Here is an 18873-nt window from a genome sequence, read left to right as displayed (position 1 = left end):
AAGCCAGGATAGACATTTTAGTATTATGTCTTTAAGAGATTGCAAAAACTGCAATTGGGTGTGGTTTCTCAAATGGCCATAAGATGGAGCCAGAAACCTGGGTTGTTTAGTCTGAGTCTCAGAAGAGAATGTGAGTGTATCTCTGTTTTCCTTCTGTTGGAAAGTATTGCCGTTGCTCCATTTTTCCTAATTGACTGCTATTTCTGGATTTAATGTAAGTCTAATACTGAACTGTTTTTGACACTGGACTTTCTAATTGGATTATCCCTGGATTGAAAAAACTGACTGATTTACCTGTGGATGACTTTGGATTGCTTGTTTGGACTTTGCTTAATATTTCTGGAAGTAAAAACCTACATTTACTGTACAGCATATCTGTGTGCTCTGTGTGTATTATTCCAACAATACTCTCTATACGTCTCCCTGTATGCACTCATTCTCCTAATGGGGAATTACCTCAACAGTTAGAAGGCAGTATTTCAGGCTAACTCACTGCTCACTCCAGGAGTTCAAGCCTGACCAGCTCAAGGTTGACTCAGCCTCCCATCCTTCTGAGGTTAGTAAAATAAGAACCCAGATTGTTGGGGGCAATATGCTGACTCTGTAAACTGCTTAGAGAGGGCTGTAAAGCACTGTGAAGCAGTATATAGGTTTAAGTGCTAGCGTTATTCAAAACAACAGCTCCTGGCTTCCTCCATTGCTCATCCTTCACTGCTAACTAAACCAATGTAGCTCTAATCCTCTATAAATCTAATCTACAGAGATTACAGCCAAGAAGAGAAAGTTCTAAGACCAGTGGTGGGATTCCAACTTCGTTCCTACTGGTCTGTGGTGGGATTCAAACTTTTTTTCTACTGGTTCTGTGGGCATGGCTTGGTGGGCATGGCAAGGGGAGGATACTGTAAAATCTCTAGTCAGAGGTGGTAATCAGATGTGGATCTCCACTCTGCCATGTGAATCAGCTGAGCTAAAAAAAACAAGAAATATATGACAGGAAAGGGCAAGGGTGGGTGGGTGGGGCCAGCCAGAAGTGGCATTTGTCAGTTCTCCAAACTATTCAAAATTTCTGCTATCAGTACACTAGAACCTGTCTGAACCTGCTGAATACCACCTGTGTCCGAGACTCACTAGAGTGCTGGAAAGGTCATAAGAAAATCTCAAATAATTAAGAACAACAAGCAGAGGGATGGTTCAGGTTGAGACTTGAGACTTTCAAGAAGAGATTGGACTGCCATTTGTCAGAATGGGCAAAGGGGTTGGACTAGATGACCTACAAGGTCCCTTCCAACTCTGATTATCTGTTATCAGGTTTTATTTTATGAGAAAAGAGGAGACTATCCTCGAGTGAAAAAATAACAATAGTGTCACAACTCCAACGATGATTGATATGGAGCTGAGACAACTGAGGCTCAATACACCAGCACTCACACCTCCCTTACCTTGAGGAATGAACTTGGCTGTGTTGGCATTTTGCTGAGACATTCCAATGCTTAGCGAGTTCTGATGACTTCCTGAAACATGATTAGATGACGTCAATGCCCTGGGCAGGAGTTGTGCAGCAGTGAAAAATCTCAGCTAAAGACTGCAATGATTAGAAGTCATGGGGGGAGGGGTGATGTAAATAGGTGGTGCAATAGGCACAGAAGGGGGTGAGTTGGTGACGAGGGTATATGGAGTTGCTGATAAGGGGCTGGGAGTTATTATTGCATTTAATTTCAATATTCTGGATGTTAGGCAGCAATGGTGGCCAGAAGGTAGCTATAACTATGTTGTAATTACATTGTCAGGCATCCAGAAAGTATCCATGATATCAATCACTCTGAGACCATTATCTCTCCAATTGATTTATTAGAAACAGATCTGGCATGTCAAAAGCAATTTCCCAAGTGAAAGTTTTTTTGCGTATGCACAGGGGGCATGGGGTGTGTGTGAACATGGTCTTCTTGGAGCCCAATAAGGTGAGCCACCACTGTTCTAAGTCAAGGACTACCTGTAATCTTTTTAGCTGGTTTTAACTGCCAAGAGGAGGGGATGACTCAGTGGCTAAGATGCTGAGCTTGTCAATCAGAAAGGTCGGCAGTTCGGCAGCACACACACCCCATGCCCCCTGTGCATGTGCACGCAATTACTCTGTGGGCCACATGTCTCTGTGCATGTGCACATGTTCACCCTGTGTGCCATGCATCTCTGCGCATGCATGCATGTTCATCCCATGCACCCTGTGCATCTGTGCATGCTCACAAGACCCCCCTGCATGCCCCATGTGATTCTGCACATGCACGTGCATCTCCTGTGCACCCCTGCACCCGCACATGTGCACCATATACCCAACGATCAGCAGGCAGGCAGGCAGGCGGTGTGCATGCATGCAAAGTGGGGCTCTTCCAGGCAACCTCTTGTATGCCAGCAGAAGTGGCTGTGATGACCCAGGGTGTGACACAAAAATAACAAAGTCACCAAAGTAGATAAATTCCCTTTAATGCCTCCAACTTACCCCCCAATGTCTAGTTATCCTCAGCTAGAGATCAAACTCTTCCAAAAACTGTCTATGAAGGGAAGAAATGCAGTCCGAACCCAAAGTAAAGATAATTAGAAATTAAAAAACCAACACAAACCACACTGAAATAATTAACACAACAAGCCAGGATGATAAATTGCAGACTTCCAAAAGGTAACATAGCACCCACAGTTGGGAGGATGCCAAAACCCAGATAAGCCTCGACAACGATAATGCACACTTTGCTTCCAGCAACTTTGCCATGTTCAGTTTGCCTTTTAAAGCAGTCTTCCCAGCTGCATCCCATGGAGGGAATCAGGGCCCTTTCCTCCCCCATAAACAATGTTGCTCCCTTCTCCATTCCTCCCTGTGTGCCCTAGGATGAAGAGGGGATGTCCTTGGGTCTTCCTCTGAATGCCCAGCCGCCTGTGCCCTTTCCCAGTTTCCTCCACAGCCACCAGATGCACACACCCACTCCCTATCAGCTGCTCAATCTCCCTCTCAGACTCCAACAAGGGCATGATAGCGGCTCTGCATGCCACTTCTGGCATGCGTGCCATAGGTTCGCCATCATGGACTTAGAACAATTCATGTAATGACTGTTTGAAGTTACAATGGTACTGGGAAAAGTGACATATGACCATTTTTTGCACTTACAACTGTTGCAGCATTCCCATGGTCAGGTGATCAAAATTTAGGTGCTTGACAACTATCTCATATTTATGATGGATGCCATATCCCAGAATAATGTAGAGAAAAGTAAAGTCCTACACTTCGGCAAGAAAAACCAAAAGGACACATGTGGACTGGGTGAAACCAGGCTCAATAGCAGTAACTGTGAGAGGAAGCTTGGAGTCTTAGTGGACAACTAGCTAAATATGAGCCAGCAGTGTGCAGCATCAGCCAAAAAAGCTAATCCAATCCTAAATTGTATTAACAGAGGGATAGAACTGAGATCAAGTGAGGTACTAATACCACTCTATAAAGCCTTAGTAAGACCACACCTAGAGTACTGCATCCAATTTTATTCACTACATTGTTAAAAAGATGTTGACACTCTAGGAAAAGTGCAGAGAAGAGCAACCAGGATGATTAGGGGACTGGAAACTAAAACATATGAAGACCGGTTACAGGAACTGGGCATGGCTAGTCTGGTGAAGAAAAGGACTAGGGGAGACATGATAGCAGTGTCCCAATATTTGAGGGGCTGCCACAGAGAGGAAGGGGTCAAGCTATTTTCTAAAATACCTGAAGGCCAGACAAGGAATAATGGATGGAAACTGAACAAGGAGAGATTTAACCTGGAAACAAGGAGAAACTTTCTGACAGTGAGAACAATCAACCAATGGAACAGAAGTTGCCCTTGGAAGTTGTGGGAGCTTCATCACTTGAGACTTTCAAGAAGAGATTGGACTGCCATTTGTCAGAAATAGTGTAGGGTGTCCCACTTGGGTGGGATAGGTTGGACTAGATGACCTACAAGGTCCCTTCCAACCCTGATTATCTGTTATCTGTTATTTTTTGTAACTTTCTGACAAAGTTAACGAGGAAGCCAGATTTTCTCAATAACTGTATTGTTAACTTAATAACTGCAGTGAATCACTTAACGGTACCAACAAAGGTTGCAAAATGGGGCAAAACTCCTTTATCAGATGTCTCACTTAGCAACATAAATTTTGGGTACGCGTGAACCTTTCTTTTTCAGTTGTACAGCTGTACAGAAGAACATGGACAGGAGATAAATGTGCATTGTTGCAAGACTGTTCAGATTCAAGTTTGGGGTCAAATTCTAATTTTCTAAGTTTGAAGCCACATCTGCAAGTTCTCCCTTTGGGCACCATCCTGCTGAATATTTTTAAGTTTCTAGAGGGGATTTTCCATTCTTTACAATTATTCTAATCATTGAGTTGCATTTGTTATCTTCCTATTAAGTCTCAAGAGACCTTTCTGGAATTATTGAGTAAATTGGTCAACAAGCACATCCAAAACATGTTTTGATGTCAATGCCAGGCACCAGAGTAATCCTGCATTACATCTTCTCATCAGAAAGGTTCATTGATAAATGGTTATGGAGAAAAAGGGAGCTTTGTAAGGTAGGCAGGGGCTGTGTTTATTCCCTTCCTCTTCAGATGTGAATCCTTGTCTGGCCCCTGAATTAAGAAAGCCAGTGAAGCTTGTATTTTGGAAGGCAGCTTTTATTTCCTCAACCCATTCTTCTCATTCTTTGAGAAGACATTTGCAATGCATCATGGTGGAGCAAGCCAGGAAGTCATGTTGCTGCTACTTCTCCTGGTGCTGCTTTTGTGGCCTCCGGCAGCTTCTCAGCAGCGCAAAGCCAAATGCCTCTTGACTCTGGAGCAGGAAGAAGTTTATTCACAGAATTATTACAAGCCAGGAGATTATCTCCTTAGTGGGATAATCTCTGCAACCCAGGCTAGGTTTCTACCATTTAGCTTCAACAAAACTCCTTCCATTCAGTTATTCTTGTAAGTCAGTTCCAGCCCTCTGAAAATGACCAGGTATTGTCCCCTTGAACTGCTACTTATGCTCTCTTTCTGTCCTATTATATCTTGGGGACCTATTTTACACACTGCAGTTGATGAGGCTCCTCGACACCTATCAAGTAAGATGATCAAAGTGGAGATCTTTGCTATCATTTCAACATGCAGAACAAACAGTCCCTTTCTTCACTTCCTTTAAGCAGAACTACCTTGGGCCTATGGAGTATGGAGTGGTCCCTCCTTACTCCCCTCTGGCCCCAGAAGACAGTCATCCTCAAAGTGATATTGATTCATGAAAATGACATAGAAATAATCTATTTTCTCCTTAAACTGGTGATGGGATGACCTTCACAATTCCTGTTCTATACTAAGATTTACTGTTGAGATGAAAGTCCCAAAGGTGCTTTTCAAAAGGCAACAGAATATAAAATAACACAACTGGAAGGGATTTTGGAGGTCTTTTAGTCCAACCTCCTGCTCAGGTAGGAAACCCAATAGCATGTCAGACAAATGGTTGTCCAATTTTGTCTTAAAAACTTCCAGTGTCGGAACAACCACAACTTCTGGAAGCAAGTCATTCCACTGATTAATTGTTCTGTCTGTCTGAAAATTTCTCCTTAGTTCTAGGTTGTTTCTTTCCATTGATTAGTTTGTGTCCATTTTTCCTTGTCTTGCCTTTAGCTGCTTTGGAGAATAGCTTGATTCCCTCTACTTTGTGGCAACCCCTTAGATATTGGAGCACTGCTATCACGTCACTGAAGAAGCAATTGAACACATTCCTTGGTTGGGAAGTGAAACATTTTCAAAGAAAAAACAAAAAAAGTCCAATTGCCTTTTGAAAAACACCTTTGGAACAACCATGACTTGGATGATTGAGAATCTCCATAGATTGGAGATGAAAGAATTACAGTTAAGAATGTACTCGTTCACTGATTTTGCAAGTGTATGAATAGAATAGAATTATTTTATTGGCCAAGTGTGATTGGACACACAAGGAATTTATCTTGCTGCAAATGCTCTCAGTGAACATAAAAGAAGAGATACATTCATCAAGGGTCAAGAATCATAGGGTACAACACTTAATGATAGTCATAGGGTACAATAAGCAATCAAATCATACTAGGAAATAGTCCATACAATGATTCTCATTGATGAATTTATGTCAAATATTTAATGCTACCAAGCTCAACAAAAATGAAATTCTAAACTATAGCTCTAATGCAAAGATCCTGATGATGACAATTGTGTGCTTGGCTTATGTTTACATCAAAAAAATTAGACAGTAGAATTGTTCTCCTAAGGATCCTTTCCAACATTATGATTCTATATTTAATATTGATGAATAGGTAAAATTTCCAAATATTAAAAGCTGGGGAAGATGATTTTAGAAAAGAGTGAGAAAAAGAGAATATCTCTTTAAACTAGATTGAATTCTTGGTCCAACTTCAAAGGAGAATCAGCAAAATCAGAATCAGCAAAAGCCAATAATAATTAGATTTGTTTAGAGATAACATGAAGTCAGTATATTGCTATCTCAGCACATCAACCATCCTTAATAGGGGAGAGTTAAATAATCCATTGTAAAATGCTATGAAATGTCATCAATCTGTTCATAAAATTGACTTTCTGTTCTTGTTATAAACTGAGATAGTACTTTTGAAACAAGACTTTAAAACTTTTAATACTACAATTTATTACCTTGACTATTTTTCTATATTAATATTTTCAGGGACGCTTTAATTGTCACATAAGAACTCTTTGATAGTGGGTGAAGTAGAATATTGAATAGTATTTCAGCAAAATGTTCTTTGGATTCATTTCCTAATATGTTTATATGTGCAGGGGACAATACACCAAATACTGGAAAATGCTCTCTTTCCTTTCTGCTGTCCACCAGTTCAACCAGGACTCTAGGAGTCTCTCACTTAACATCACTCTGGGTTACAATATCTATGAACACTATTTCAGTGAACAAATCACTTTGGATACTCTTCTGGACCTGCTTTCAGATGGGGAGGCCAACATTCCCAACTACAGGTGTGGAAAGCAGAAAAGCACGCTCACCGTTCTGGAAGGGGCCAATGCTGACATTTCCATCCTCATTTCAAACATGTTGGGCACCTACAAAGTCCCACAGGTATTATTTCTTTACTGAGAGGATGATATTTAGCCATAGAAACTTAAATTCAAGAGCAGAGTATTATCACAGACCTTGGAAATGAGGGATCAGGATTCCCAAAGGCAAGATAAGAAACAAGGGATGGAAACTAATCAAGGAGAGAAGCAACCTAGAACTCAGGAGAAATGTCCTGAGAGTGAGAACAATTAATCAGTGGAACAATTTGCCTCCAGAAATTGAGAATGGTACTAATACCACTCTATAAAGGCTTAGTAAGACCACACCTAGAGTATTGCATCCAGTTCTGTTCACCAGATTACAAAAAGATGTTGAGACTCTAGAAAGAGTGCAGAGAAGAACAACCAGGATGATTAGGGGACTGGAGACTAAAATATATGAAGAACGGTTGCAGGAACTGGGCATGGCTAGTCTAGTGAAGCAAAGGACCAGGAGAGACATGATAGCAAGGTTCTAATATTTAAGGGGCTGCCACAGAGAGGAAGGGGTCAAGCTATTTTCTAAAGCATCTAAAGGCCAGACAAGGAACAATGGATGGAAACTGAACAAGGAGAGGATCAACCTAAAAATTAGGAGAAACTTTCTGACAGTGAGAACCAATGGAACAGCTTGCCCTCAGAAGTTGTGGGAGCGCCATCACTTGAGACTTTCAAGAAGAGATTGGACTCCCATCTGTCAGAAATGGTCTAGGGTCTTCTGCCTGAGCAGGGGGCTGGAAAAGAAGACCTCCAAGGTCCCTTCCAACTCTATTATTCTGTTAAAAGGAGAAAAGAGAGTAGACCTCTTCATCTGTCTATGGAGATTCACAGTCTTCCAGGTGATGGTTGTCCCAAAGATGCTTTTTCAACTGGACATTTTTCTTTGAAGACATTTAGCTCCTCATCCAAGAAGCTTCTTCAGAACTGAAGAAGTTTCTTAGTTGAGAAGCAAAGCATCTTTAAGGAAAAATAAAATCCAGTTGCTGTCAACTCATAAAACATTTGTATGCTTGTTTTAGAGTTGCCATGAATGGGAGTGGGGAGGATTTGAAGGAGCAGTGGAGCAGTTTAAAACCAAGGATTGTAACTAACCTACCGGAATTTCTGCCATGAAAATCCCTAATTGGAGAATGTGATTAATGACACTTAGTTATGAACTTGTTTTGTTGGAGAATATGAATTATGATACACCCAGAAGGGAGGGGGGGGAAACAGGGTCATAGGTGATAGTGAATTACGTGTCTCAGAATTGGCTTCATATAGGTCATGACGACATGTTTGCTCCTAATAAATCCTTTGAAGTTTTTGAAGCTTGGTTCGAGGCTCATGATTTAATTAGGGCAACTGCCAGAATCTTGACAGCAAGCCGATTTTGAAAAAGCATCTCTGGGATCTTCCATTCTGCTATGATCCCAATCTAGATAGGAGGATTCTTCCGACGCTTTGGAATAACAAAATGGTGCACTTAGGGAGCAAGTGGAAAGAAAAGCAATACCTGAGCAGAGAAATAAAGTCACCGTGTGTGATTGGCATTGAAGGTTCCTTCAATGGCCATAAGATGGAGCCAGAAACCTGGTTTGTTTTCCTTGCATTTCCTGTATTGCCCTGTTGCCTGATCGTTGTTCTGCTTGGATTGCTGTGAGTCTTGCAACTGTTAGCAGACTCCATTTACTGAACTCTGTTTAAGATAGTTGACTTTGTTTTTGGATTATCCCTGGACTGATACTAACTGCTTTAACCATGTATGATTTGGATTGTTTGTTGGACTTCGTTTACCTGTTTACTGGAAGTAAAACCTACATTTTACTATTCAGTGTATCTGTATGCTGGTCGTGTGTTATTCAACATCACTCTCACTACATTTCCCTGAGTGCACTCATTCTCCTAATGGGGAATACCTCAAAACCGTGATCTTTATTTCAGAAGTGTTCAGTGGGAAGGGGGAATGTATGAGTCACTTAATACATTTGTCTTCCTTTTTCAGATCAGTTACAGTTTTGCTTCCCCAATTCTGAGGGATAAAACTCAGTTTCCTTTCTTCTACCTGATGCTCCCTGCTGAAGGAGTCCAGTACCCAGGGATGGTCAAGCTGCTCCTCCATTTCAGGTGGACCTTGGTTGGCCTAATGGCTCCAGACACGGACCAGGGGGAGAGGTTCATGAGGACAATGACCTCCATGCTGATCAAGAATGGCATTTGTCCAGTTTTATCTCAAATGTTTTCCATAAAAATCAGTAACTTGGTGTTGAGTTTGGAACCATTTGCCAAGTGGAATCAAGTGAATGCCTTTCTTTATGGTGTAGAGATTAGTTCATTCCAGATTGGAATATTCATCATGCACGTCATGCTTATACATCTTAAGGAACCTGTTACAGGCAAAGTCTGGATCACAACAGCCTGCTGGGATCTCACTTGGGATTTCATGGAAAGCAGTATCTCTACCTTCCGAAACATTGGTGGCTTTTTTTCTTTTCTTGTGCAGACAAAGAAAATGGTGACCTTTGACGCTTTTAAGCAACTTCACTCCTCCATGAAACTCTTTGTCGAGAAATCCTTTACGTGTTCCTCCATCAAGGATGTCTTGTCTGTGAAAGCCTGGAGACGGTGCAGGGAAAGAAAGCTGGAGCTTCTACCCCAGGGAGAGATGCAACAAATCCTGTCTTTTGACAGCTCTTTCACTTACAACATAATCTGGGCTGTGGGGCTGACCTTGCATTCAGCCTATTTCTCCAGATCCAAAAGGCCAGTAAGACACAGTGGTGAGAACCTGGGAGCTCAAAGGCTAAAGGCTTGGCAGGTATTTTGGTGCACAACTCAGTTCCAAACCATAAAGAGGGAGGGTTCTGCATCCAGATGTTTTCTATCTGAAATAAACCAAAGGCTGGAAAGTGAAGGAGAGAACTCATGACTGGCTCAATGCCTATGGAAATTTTCAGTCATCCAGGTTTATTAGTATTATTAGCATATGGCCTTGTTACAGTGCAGAGTACAGAGTACAGAACAGAGACCACAATGCTATTGCAGAGTAGTAGTTTGGCTTGCCAAGGTGACAGCCCTGTTATAGGAAATGCTTGTGCACTTCCAAGATGTGCCACAGGAGGGCGACCTGGCTTCATACCAGAGGGAAAGATGAGCGGCTCTTTTTTCGGGATCACATAATGCCCCTCCCTTCTGGCAGCTGCCTAACAAATGGGTGACACAACCAGGAAGATTCGGAGCCCTCAGGAATTTGACTGCCTGCATAGAACACCAGCTTGTCTCCCCATCAAAGTGGTACCTATCTATCTACTCTCATAGAACATGCTTTCATCAGAGGTGGGATGCTACCGGTTTGGCCCAGTTCTATAGAACTGATAGATCTGAAGAGCAGCAGTCACCAAACTGGTTTGCTGCAATGACCTTTTGGTTGTCTTTTTGGCCCGCCCGCCCGCCTGGGCTCTTTATTTCCTGCTTTTTCAACCTCAGCTGCTTGGAGTGGCACAGCTGAGGTTGAAAAAGCAGGAAAGAAGAGGATTTTCAAAGCTGTGCACCCCGCACAGTGCTTGTCAGCTGTCTGGGCGGCACAGCTAATGTTTTCTTGCAAATGCTGTACACGTGCGCACAGCGCACAAAACGTACTCTCACTGAACTGCTAGTAATACCAGTTGAATTCCACCCCTGGCTTTCATACTGTTAGCTTGACAGAAGCTAAAGCAAGTGACAGGAGCTCACCCTGTCATGCAGAACTAGGGCTCAAACCATGAGAACTAAAACCATCTTCAGCATCATTAACCCACTGAGCCATTGTGCCTCTGGATCATCCAAGTCATGGCTATCCCAAAGGTGCTTTTCAAAAGGACAACTGGACTTTCTTAGTTTTTTTTTTTCCTGAAAATATTTTGCTTCTCATCCAAGAAGCTTCTGAAGAACTGAAGCTTCTTGGATGAGAAGCAAAATGTTCTCAAGAAGAAAAGTGATAAAATCCAGTTGCCCTTTGAAAAGTATCTTTGTAATATCATGATTGGCTCTAAGATTTCTTCAGTAGTTTTACCAACTGAAAAATACAAGCTCCATTCTCCTTTGCAAGAGCAACAAAGGAAGACCCAGCCAATCATCTGGGACTCAGGAGGCAGATAATAGATGGGGGTGGGGCCACTCAGAGGTGGGTTTAGCTGGTTCTCCGAACTACTCAAAATTTCTGCTACCAGTTCTCCAGAATTGGTCAGAACCTGCTGGATACCACCTCTGGTTTGTATGTATTTAAGCAGAAAATTAGTAGCTGTTATGGTTCAAATATTTACAGTTTCTGCCCTGAAGGAGTAAATAAATCTAGAATCTGGACTTTGTATAGAGAAATATTCAGATCAGGCATCAGGCAAAACATACCATAGGACTTCTGGGTTCCTTTCCAAATATTCCCCATTTCCTCTTCCTTTTCAGTTTCATGCTTTCCTTCAAACCCGCCAGTTTTATAATCATTCCATTGATGGGGTATATTTGGATGAGAATGGAGAGCCGGCAGTTGACTTGTACGTTGTGAACTGGATGGTTTACAAAAACAAGTCTGTCACCAGGATGAAATCTGGGCATCTAGAAAGACAGGGAATTCAGGATTCCAAACTGGTGATCGACCAGAACAATATTGCTCAGATGGAAAAAATGAACAAGGTGAAGAAAACCTCTTTATTTCACTCTTTCTTACATTCTCCTAATGGGGTGATAGTGGTTTCAAGGACTGACAACTCAAAAATATTTCTCTGGTCTTTTAGAGTTGACAGCAGAAAGGGATTGGGGGATTGCATTCCTTAAATGCTTATAGATAATTTCTAGGCAACTGAAGCTTCTGGAGTGCAAGATTATTACTCGAGAGCACAATTGATGACTCTTGGCTATGAATGTGTCCCATTGGAGAAGATACATCCAGGGGGTGCAGGGAAGACTAGGGTCAAGGGGGAAATGAATGATGTGTCTCAGAGTTGACTGCATCCAGGTAATGCTGGCATGTTCACCCCTAATAAATCTTGTTTGTTTGTTTTTACTCTGAGAGATGCAGGAAGAGACTCATGATTTGAATGGGGTTGGGTAACAGATAATCAGAATTGGAAGGGATCATATAGGTCATCTAGCCCAATCCCCCATCCAAGCAGGAGACTCTACACCATTTCTGACAGATGGGAGTCCAATCTCTTCTTGAAAGTCTCAAGTGATGGTGCTCCCACAACTTCTGAGGGCAAGCTATTCCATTGGTTCTCACTGTCAGAAAGTTTCTCCTAATTTCTAGGTTGAATCTCTCCTTGTTCAGTTTCCATCCATTATTCCTTGTCTGGCCTTTGGGTACTTTGGAAAATAGCTTGATTCCCTCCTCTCTGTGGAAGCCCCTCAGATATTGGGATACTGCTATCATCTCTCCCCTGGTCCTTCTCTTTACTTCAGGCCCAGTTCCTGCAACCGTTCATCGTATGTTTTAGTTTCAGTCCCCTAATTATCCTGGTTGCTCTTCTCTGTGCTTTTTCTAGAGCCTCAACATCTTTTTTATAATGTGGTGAACAAATGCAGGATGCTGGAGCCCTGACAGCCTGCTGATTTCACTTCAGAAATTTCACCTTTTTCTTGACCTTTCCTTGAAGAAGTCAGTATCAGCATTCCAACTAACAAACTCCAAACCAATCTAAACTAATCTAATTAAAAAACTTGTGTGTGTTCTCGTCTGTAGATGGGGTGGGATACATTGGCGAGTAGCCTGAAGATTATTCTTTAGGTGAGGCTGTCGATCCTTTCCTATTTTTCTTTAAATAAATTCGCTCTATCTCTCCCTCCTCAGCCCCTGCCTCCTTCCAGGTGTGTGGAAAGTTGCCGTCCCGGATTCAGGAAGGTAGCTCAGGAGGGGAGGCCCATTTGCTGCTATGATTGCATTCCTTGTGCAGAAGGAACCATCTCTACCCAAGAAGGTGGGTAACATTGGGGACCTCAAATAGGTGTTCTTCAATATAATTTTAAAGGTGTCATTGCAGGATGTAAGCTGTTCTAAGTAAAGCTGCCATTTGCAATTGACTGGATGTGATTTTGTCAATGCCGATAATATTCAAGTGGTGTTCCAGATGTTTTGGACACTGATTACTATTGGTGCTATCTTTGCTTTCTTTTGCCACAGTTGTACTTCTCTTTGCAGGTCTTTATATTTTGTGATTTTCTCCCATTTCCCTTTTTCTGTACCACTATACTACATCTGTTATTCAGATTTTTTGTCTTTCTTATCAACAATGGTTAAGTCTGGGCTATGTGGCTATTTGAATTCTATACACTTTAACTTCTTCATTTTATATTTCTACTTTCTCTATTTTATGGTCCCACCAGTTCTTGCTGGTGGGCAAATGGTATTTATTGCAGATCTTCCAGTAGCAATACCAACAGCATTTAGACTTATATACTGCTTCACAGTGCTTTTATAGCCCTCTCTAAGCACCTTACAGAGTCAGCCTACTGCCTCCAACAATCTGGGTCCTCATTTTACCCAGCTTGAATGGATGGAAGGCTGAGTCAACCTTGAGCCTGGTGAGATTTGATCTGCCAAATTGCAGGCAGCCAGCAGTCAGCAGAAGTAGCCTCCAGTATTGCATTCTAACCACTGTGCCACTGTGACTCTTAACCAGTGTTGCTATTTTATCATGCCATTGCTGGTTGTTAATCTGGGTGATCTTGCAGCAGCTAACCGGGTGGTCTATTGTTTCTTCAGCTTCTTTGCAGAGGCATCATTTGCTGTCTGTTGCTATCTTCACAATTCTGGTTTTGAATGCTTTGGGATATTTTTAAGGCTTGATGTTATGCATCAAGCCTTAAAAGTTACCCCCTTATCTCTTTGAGTTGAGTTACACCCCTATCTCTTCAAATGTCCTGCTTATAACTATTGCCAGGTCTTGCTGTTATCTGCTCTGTGTGTGTGTGTGTGTGTGTGTGTGTGTGTACTGGCCATGTCTCTTTTCTATTCTTCATTTGGTCTTTCCTGTAGGCCAGTTTGGTCTTTCAAATTACTTAATAAGCCTTCATATGTACTAACTTCAGTGCATCTTAAATATTCTTCAGCTAATTTTTCAAATATCCTTTTTCCCTCTTCAATCATCTATTGTAACATTCCATGCCCACATATACTCCTTTGTAAGTAGAGCCCATCAATATTACTTCCAATTGTTGGGGGGGGTGGAATCCAGTCCAATTCCAAGTTGGGAGAAAGGCACTGGAAATAAAATGGAGGCTGACTGGAAAGAAGGTTTCTGTTTATTGATGAGAAGAACCAACAACAGCATGTAGTTCTGGGACAGCTGACAAATTGGTTTGATGAGTACATGGGTTTTATAGGGTTCTGAGATGCTGCAGGAGGTTGTGCAATGTAATGAGCCTTGTGCCTTTTGCTATTCTAATGGTGGTAGGTTAATCCTATTATGTCCTAAAAGTCATGTCCTGTCCTTCTTAATCCCACCAGCTGGAGCTGACGGGGTTTTGTTTGTGAAAGGATTGGCCCAGTCTTTCTTAATGGGCACAAAATAACCATCTCTAAAGACATCAGGCATCTGCTGGAGGTTATTAAGAAAGACTGGGTCTGCTTTCTGCCTTTAAGAACATGCTGCTCCATTTCTCCTTTTAGGAAATATAATATTCTGCCTCTTTTAATATTCCCCCCAATATTTCATTCTTGGGAGGGCTTCCTACAATTCACTCTTTGTGCCAATAGTTATTTCCTTTTTAAAAAAACAGTTTTTATTAGTTTATTAAATAGCACACAAAGAAAATGCAAAAGTAAATAGTAGGGAAAATAGGAAGAGAAAAGTGAGGGAAAGAAAAGAGGGAAAAGAAAAAAAGGCATTGACTTTTGATTCTCTTTGGTGCAGTAGAATAAGGCATTAACATCAAACCTCAACTTTTTACTGTTACATAATAGTAAAAATAGTATATATAATAGTGTAAACTAGCCATTTCTATTGCAGCAAATCTATCTAATTGGTAAAATCCAAAGTTTCATTTTTTTTCCACCTCAAGCACAAAGTCCAGAAGTGGTTTCCAGGTAGAAACAACATTATTTGTATCTTTTTCTTTGAGCAAAACAGTCAATTTAGCCACCTCTGCTAACTCCATCAATTTTTGCAGTCATTCATCCATTTGTGGGGATGAAAGTGACCTTCCATTTCAGTGCATGCCATCAACGTATATAATATGATATCAAAGTTCTAAATTTTTTGCAACTTTATTATTTCCAGTGCTTCCTTGATTTTCCTTGCCTTTAGGTGATTTTTCTTGATCTGTTTTTTTTTAATCTTCTTGTTTTTCAGCTTCTTTTCTTTAATCTGTTTTAGCTCACTTATACCTGATCTTAGCATGCTGATCTTATTTTCCAGGCTGATCTTCCATTTGAATTTTATTTATTTATTTATTTGATTTAATTTGATTTGATTTGTCAGTCACTTACAAGATAATAGGTATAAGTACAAACATGAGTAAGAATGTAGGAAATAGGTATGAATGGGGACAATAGGACAGGGACGGTAGGCACGATGGTGCACTTATGCACGTCCCTTACAGACCTCTTAGGAATGGGGTGAGGTCAATAGTGGATAGTTTAAGGTTAAAGGAGTGGGAGTTAGAGGATGTAACAATAGAATCAGGTAGTGCATTCCAGGCATTGACCACTCTTTTACTGAAGTCATACTTTCTGCAGTCAAGTTTGGAGCGGTTTACATTGTATCTGTTGTGTGCTCTTGTATAGTTGTGGTTGAAGCTGAAGCTGAATTGTGAACTCTGCAGAGTTTGCTGCAGGGGAAATACCTTATCTAGCATGGAGCATTCTGCTTCTTCATTCTTGCAGCCTCTCTGTGAACAGCATTAATTCTTTACTAATTTTATGCAAATAATAGCTTCAGTAAAAGGTGAAAGAACCAGTGGTAATATTCTTGCTCTTTTCAGATTCTGAAAAATGCACCCCTTGTCTAGAAGACCAGCATCCAAATATCAGACAAGATCGTTGTATGCCTAAGATTAAAACCTTCCTAAGTTATCAAGAATATTTAGGGGTCATGTTAATTTCCATTGCCGTGTTCCTGTCTTTAACCACAGCCTTTGTTTTGGGGATCTTCATTAAATTCCTAGACACTCCAATCATCAAAGCCAATAACAGAGACCTTTCCTACATTCTCCTGGTCTCCCTCCTGCTTTCCTTCTTCACTCCCTTCCTCTTCATTGGCCAGCCAAGGAGAGCCACCTGCCTTCTCCGACAGATAACCTTTAGCATCATCTTCTCAGTTGCCATTTCTTCCATTTTGGCAAAAACAATCACAGTGGTGCTGATTTTCTTGGCCACAAAACCAGGGAATAAAGTTCAGAAATGGCTGGGGAAGAGCTTGGCCAACTCTATTATCCTTTCTTGCTCTGGTCTTCAAATTGTCATTTGCAGCAGCTGGCTTGGCACCTCTCCCCCATTTCCTGACTCTGACCCACACTCTCAACCTGGAGAGATCATCCTGCAATGCAATGAAGGATCCGACACCATGTTTTACTGTGCTCTTGGCTATATGGGATTCCTGGCTGCCATCTGTTTCACGGTGGCTTTTCTGGCCAGGAATCTGCCTGGAGCCTTCAACGAAGCCAAGCTGATCACCTTCAGCATGCTGGTCTTTTGTAGCGTCTGGGTCTCCTTCATGCCCACCTATCTCAGTACCAAAGGGAAGTACATGGTAGCTGTGCAGGTCATCTCCATCTTGGCCTCCAGTGCTGGCCTTCTGGGCTGTATCTTTTTCCCCAAATGCTACATTATTATTTTGAGACCAGACCTCAATACTAAGGAACAACTAATCACGAAAGCTAAAAAAGAAACATGATTCTAATAAGTGGTTCATATGTCACAAACAGCAAAAAGAACTCTTTGTCTTCTCCCTACTTCTGTCCCTTGTGCCCATTCAATGGTTTGGATTTATCAAGAAATTCCTCAATTAAAAGAACTTGTTTCATTTTCTTCCCATCTGAAAAACATCTAAAATTGTTTATTACTTTTGTTTCCTAGCTACTACTGTGTGATTTAGTAATTAAACATTAAGTTTAATAATAAAACTGACAGTGGTGGGACTCAATTTTTTTTTACTACTGGTTTTGCAGCGTGGCTTGGTGGGTGTGGTGTGGCTTGGTGGGCAGGCTTGGAGGGTGTGGCAGGGGAAGGATACTGCAAAATCTTCATTCCCCCCCTATCCCACTAACCTGCTTTCGAGCTCTGTTCTCCTGTGCAGGGCAACAAAACAAGACCCAGCCAATCAGCTGGGACTCAGGAGTCAGAGACTAGATGGGGGTGGGGGCAGTCAGAGGTGGTGTTTGCTGGTTCTCTGAACTATTCAAAATGTCCACTATCAGTTCTCTAGAACTGGTGAGAACCTGCTGAATACCACTTCTGGATAATAGGTACAGTAGATAGAAAGTTTTCTGACCAAGGCTTCCTGAAACAGTAACAATCACACACTGCTCCCAAAAACCTTTTGTTTTATTTCAACAACTGTGAATTATATGCATTCACAGCCCGTAATAAGTCCCAAACAATTTATTTATTTATTTATTTATTTATTTTTATTTGATTTCTCAATTGTTTACAAGATAATAAGTATAAGTGTATACATAGTTATGAATACATGAAATGGGTACATATAAGAAAAGAAAAATAAAAGAAACAATAGGACAGGGACGGTAGGCACGTTGGTGCGCTTATGCACGCCCCCTAGAGACCTCTTAGGAAAGGGGTGAGGTCAATAGTAGACAGTCTAAGGTTAAAGTTTTTGGGGTTTGGGGAAGAAACTACAGAGTCAGGTAGAGTATTCCAGACATTGATCACTCTGTTGCTGAAGTCGTATTTCCTGCAATCAAGCTTGGTGCGGTTAACCTTGAGTTTGTATCTGTTGTGTGTTGTTGTGTTGTTATGGTTGAAGCTGAAGTATTCATTGACAGGTAGGACATAGCAATGTATGATTTTATATACCATGCTTAAATCAGACCGAAGACAGCGTAATTCAAGGTTTCTAGTTCTAGAATTTCAGGTCTGGTGGCATAAGGTATTCTGCAACGAGTATTTATGAATAGTCCAGCAGAAGTCTGCCACAGTCTTTCGGGATAAAGCTGATAAGCACCCACCTTATCTCCCTTGAAACACTGCCAACTACTAAATTGCCAATTAGCTGTACAAGGCCAAATGGACCACAAAGTCAACACGGAACTTGAGAGTTTAAACCAACCAGAATGAACAAAGTTGCTTCCTGCAAAGGCTTTGTTGTCCCTTTGCTCCTCCTTTATGGGAGTGGACAATCATCTCCAAGCCTTACTCCCGAGTCACCTCTTCTGTCTTAACTAGTCTTGCCTTCTCACGGTTCTGCACAAGAGCGCTGGGAACTGGCTCTCCCTGTTCCTCTGCCTCGCTGATGTCAGATTCTGGAGGCTCTGGAGTCCACACATAACTCTCAGATAGCACTGGTCCCATCTTTGTGTAGGACACAGATCCCTTGTCCAAGCCGTTCCCAGACTCCAGAACTGGCCCATGTTCCTCCCCACTGTCCGACTCTGCTGCTACCTCCACAGGCTGCTGATGGACCACAACAGAAAGATAGAATTCTCAAGGACCTTAAATTCTGTTTACAATTTAATGAACTCTCTTTTCATGTTAATGTTGTAATCCTGATCCAAAACAGTCCCAATGAGCTGTGGATGGGAAGGGATGAGATATAGGGCCATCCACCAAACAAATGCATTCTAATAACAAATTTT

The 18873-nt window shown here is 41.6% G+C and overlaps 1 protein-coding gene across 1 annotated transcript; it reads left to right on the top strand.

Moving 5' to 3' along the window:
• The first annotated feature begins 1934 nt into the window (after positions 1-1934).
• Positions 1935-16955, top strand: LOC113452316 (vomeronasal type-2 receptor 26-like). Its single transcript, XM_026723771.2, has 7 exons — positions 1935-1958; positions 6896-7135; positions 9098-9391; positions 9596-9859; positions 11533-11760; positions 12914-13040; positions 16045-16955. Exons 1-7 carry the CDS (start codon positions 1935-1937, stop codon positions 16953-16955), a joined length of 2088 nt encoding a protein of 695 aa, XP_026579556.2.
• Positions 16956-18873: the final 1918 nt, after the last annotated feature.

Source organism: Pseudonaja textilis, chromosome 2 (assembly GCF_049901715.1).
Source record: "Pseudonaja textilis isolate UNSWEBS1 chromosome 2, rPseTex1.2, whole genome shotgun sequence".
NCBI classification, from domain to species: Eukaryota; Metazoa; Chordata; class Lepidosauria; order Squamata; family Elapidae; genus Pseudonaja; species Pseudonaja textilis.
The sequence above is the reverse complement of the archived record's forward strand: the minus strand, read 5'-3'. Positions and strand labels throughout refer to the sequence as shown.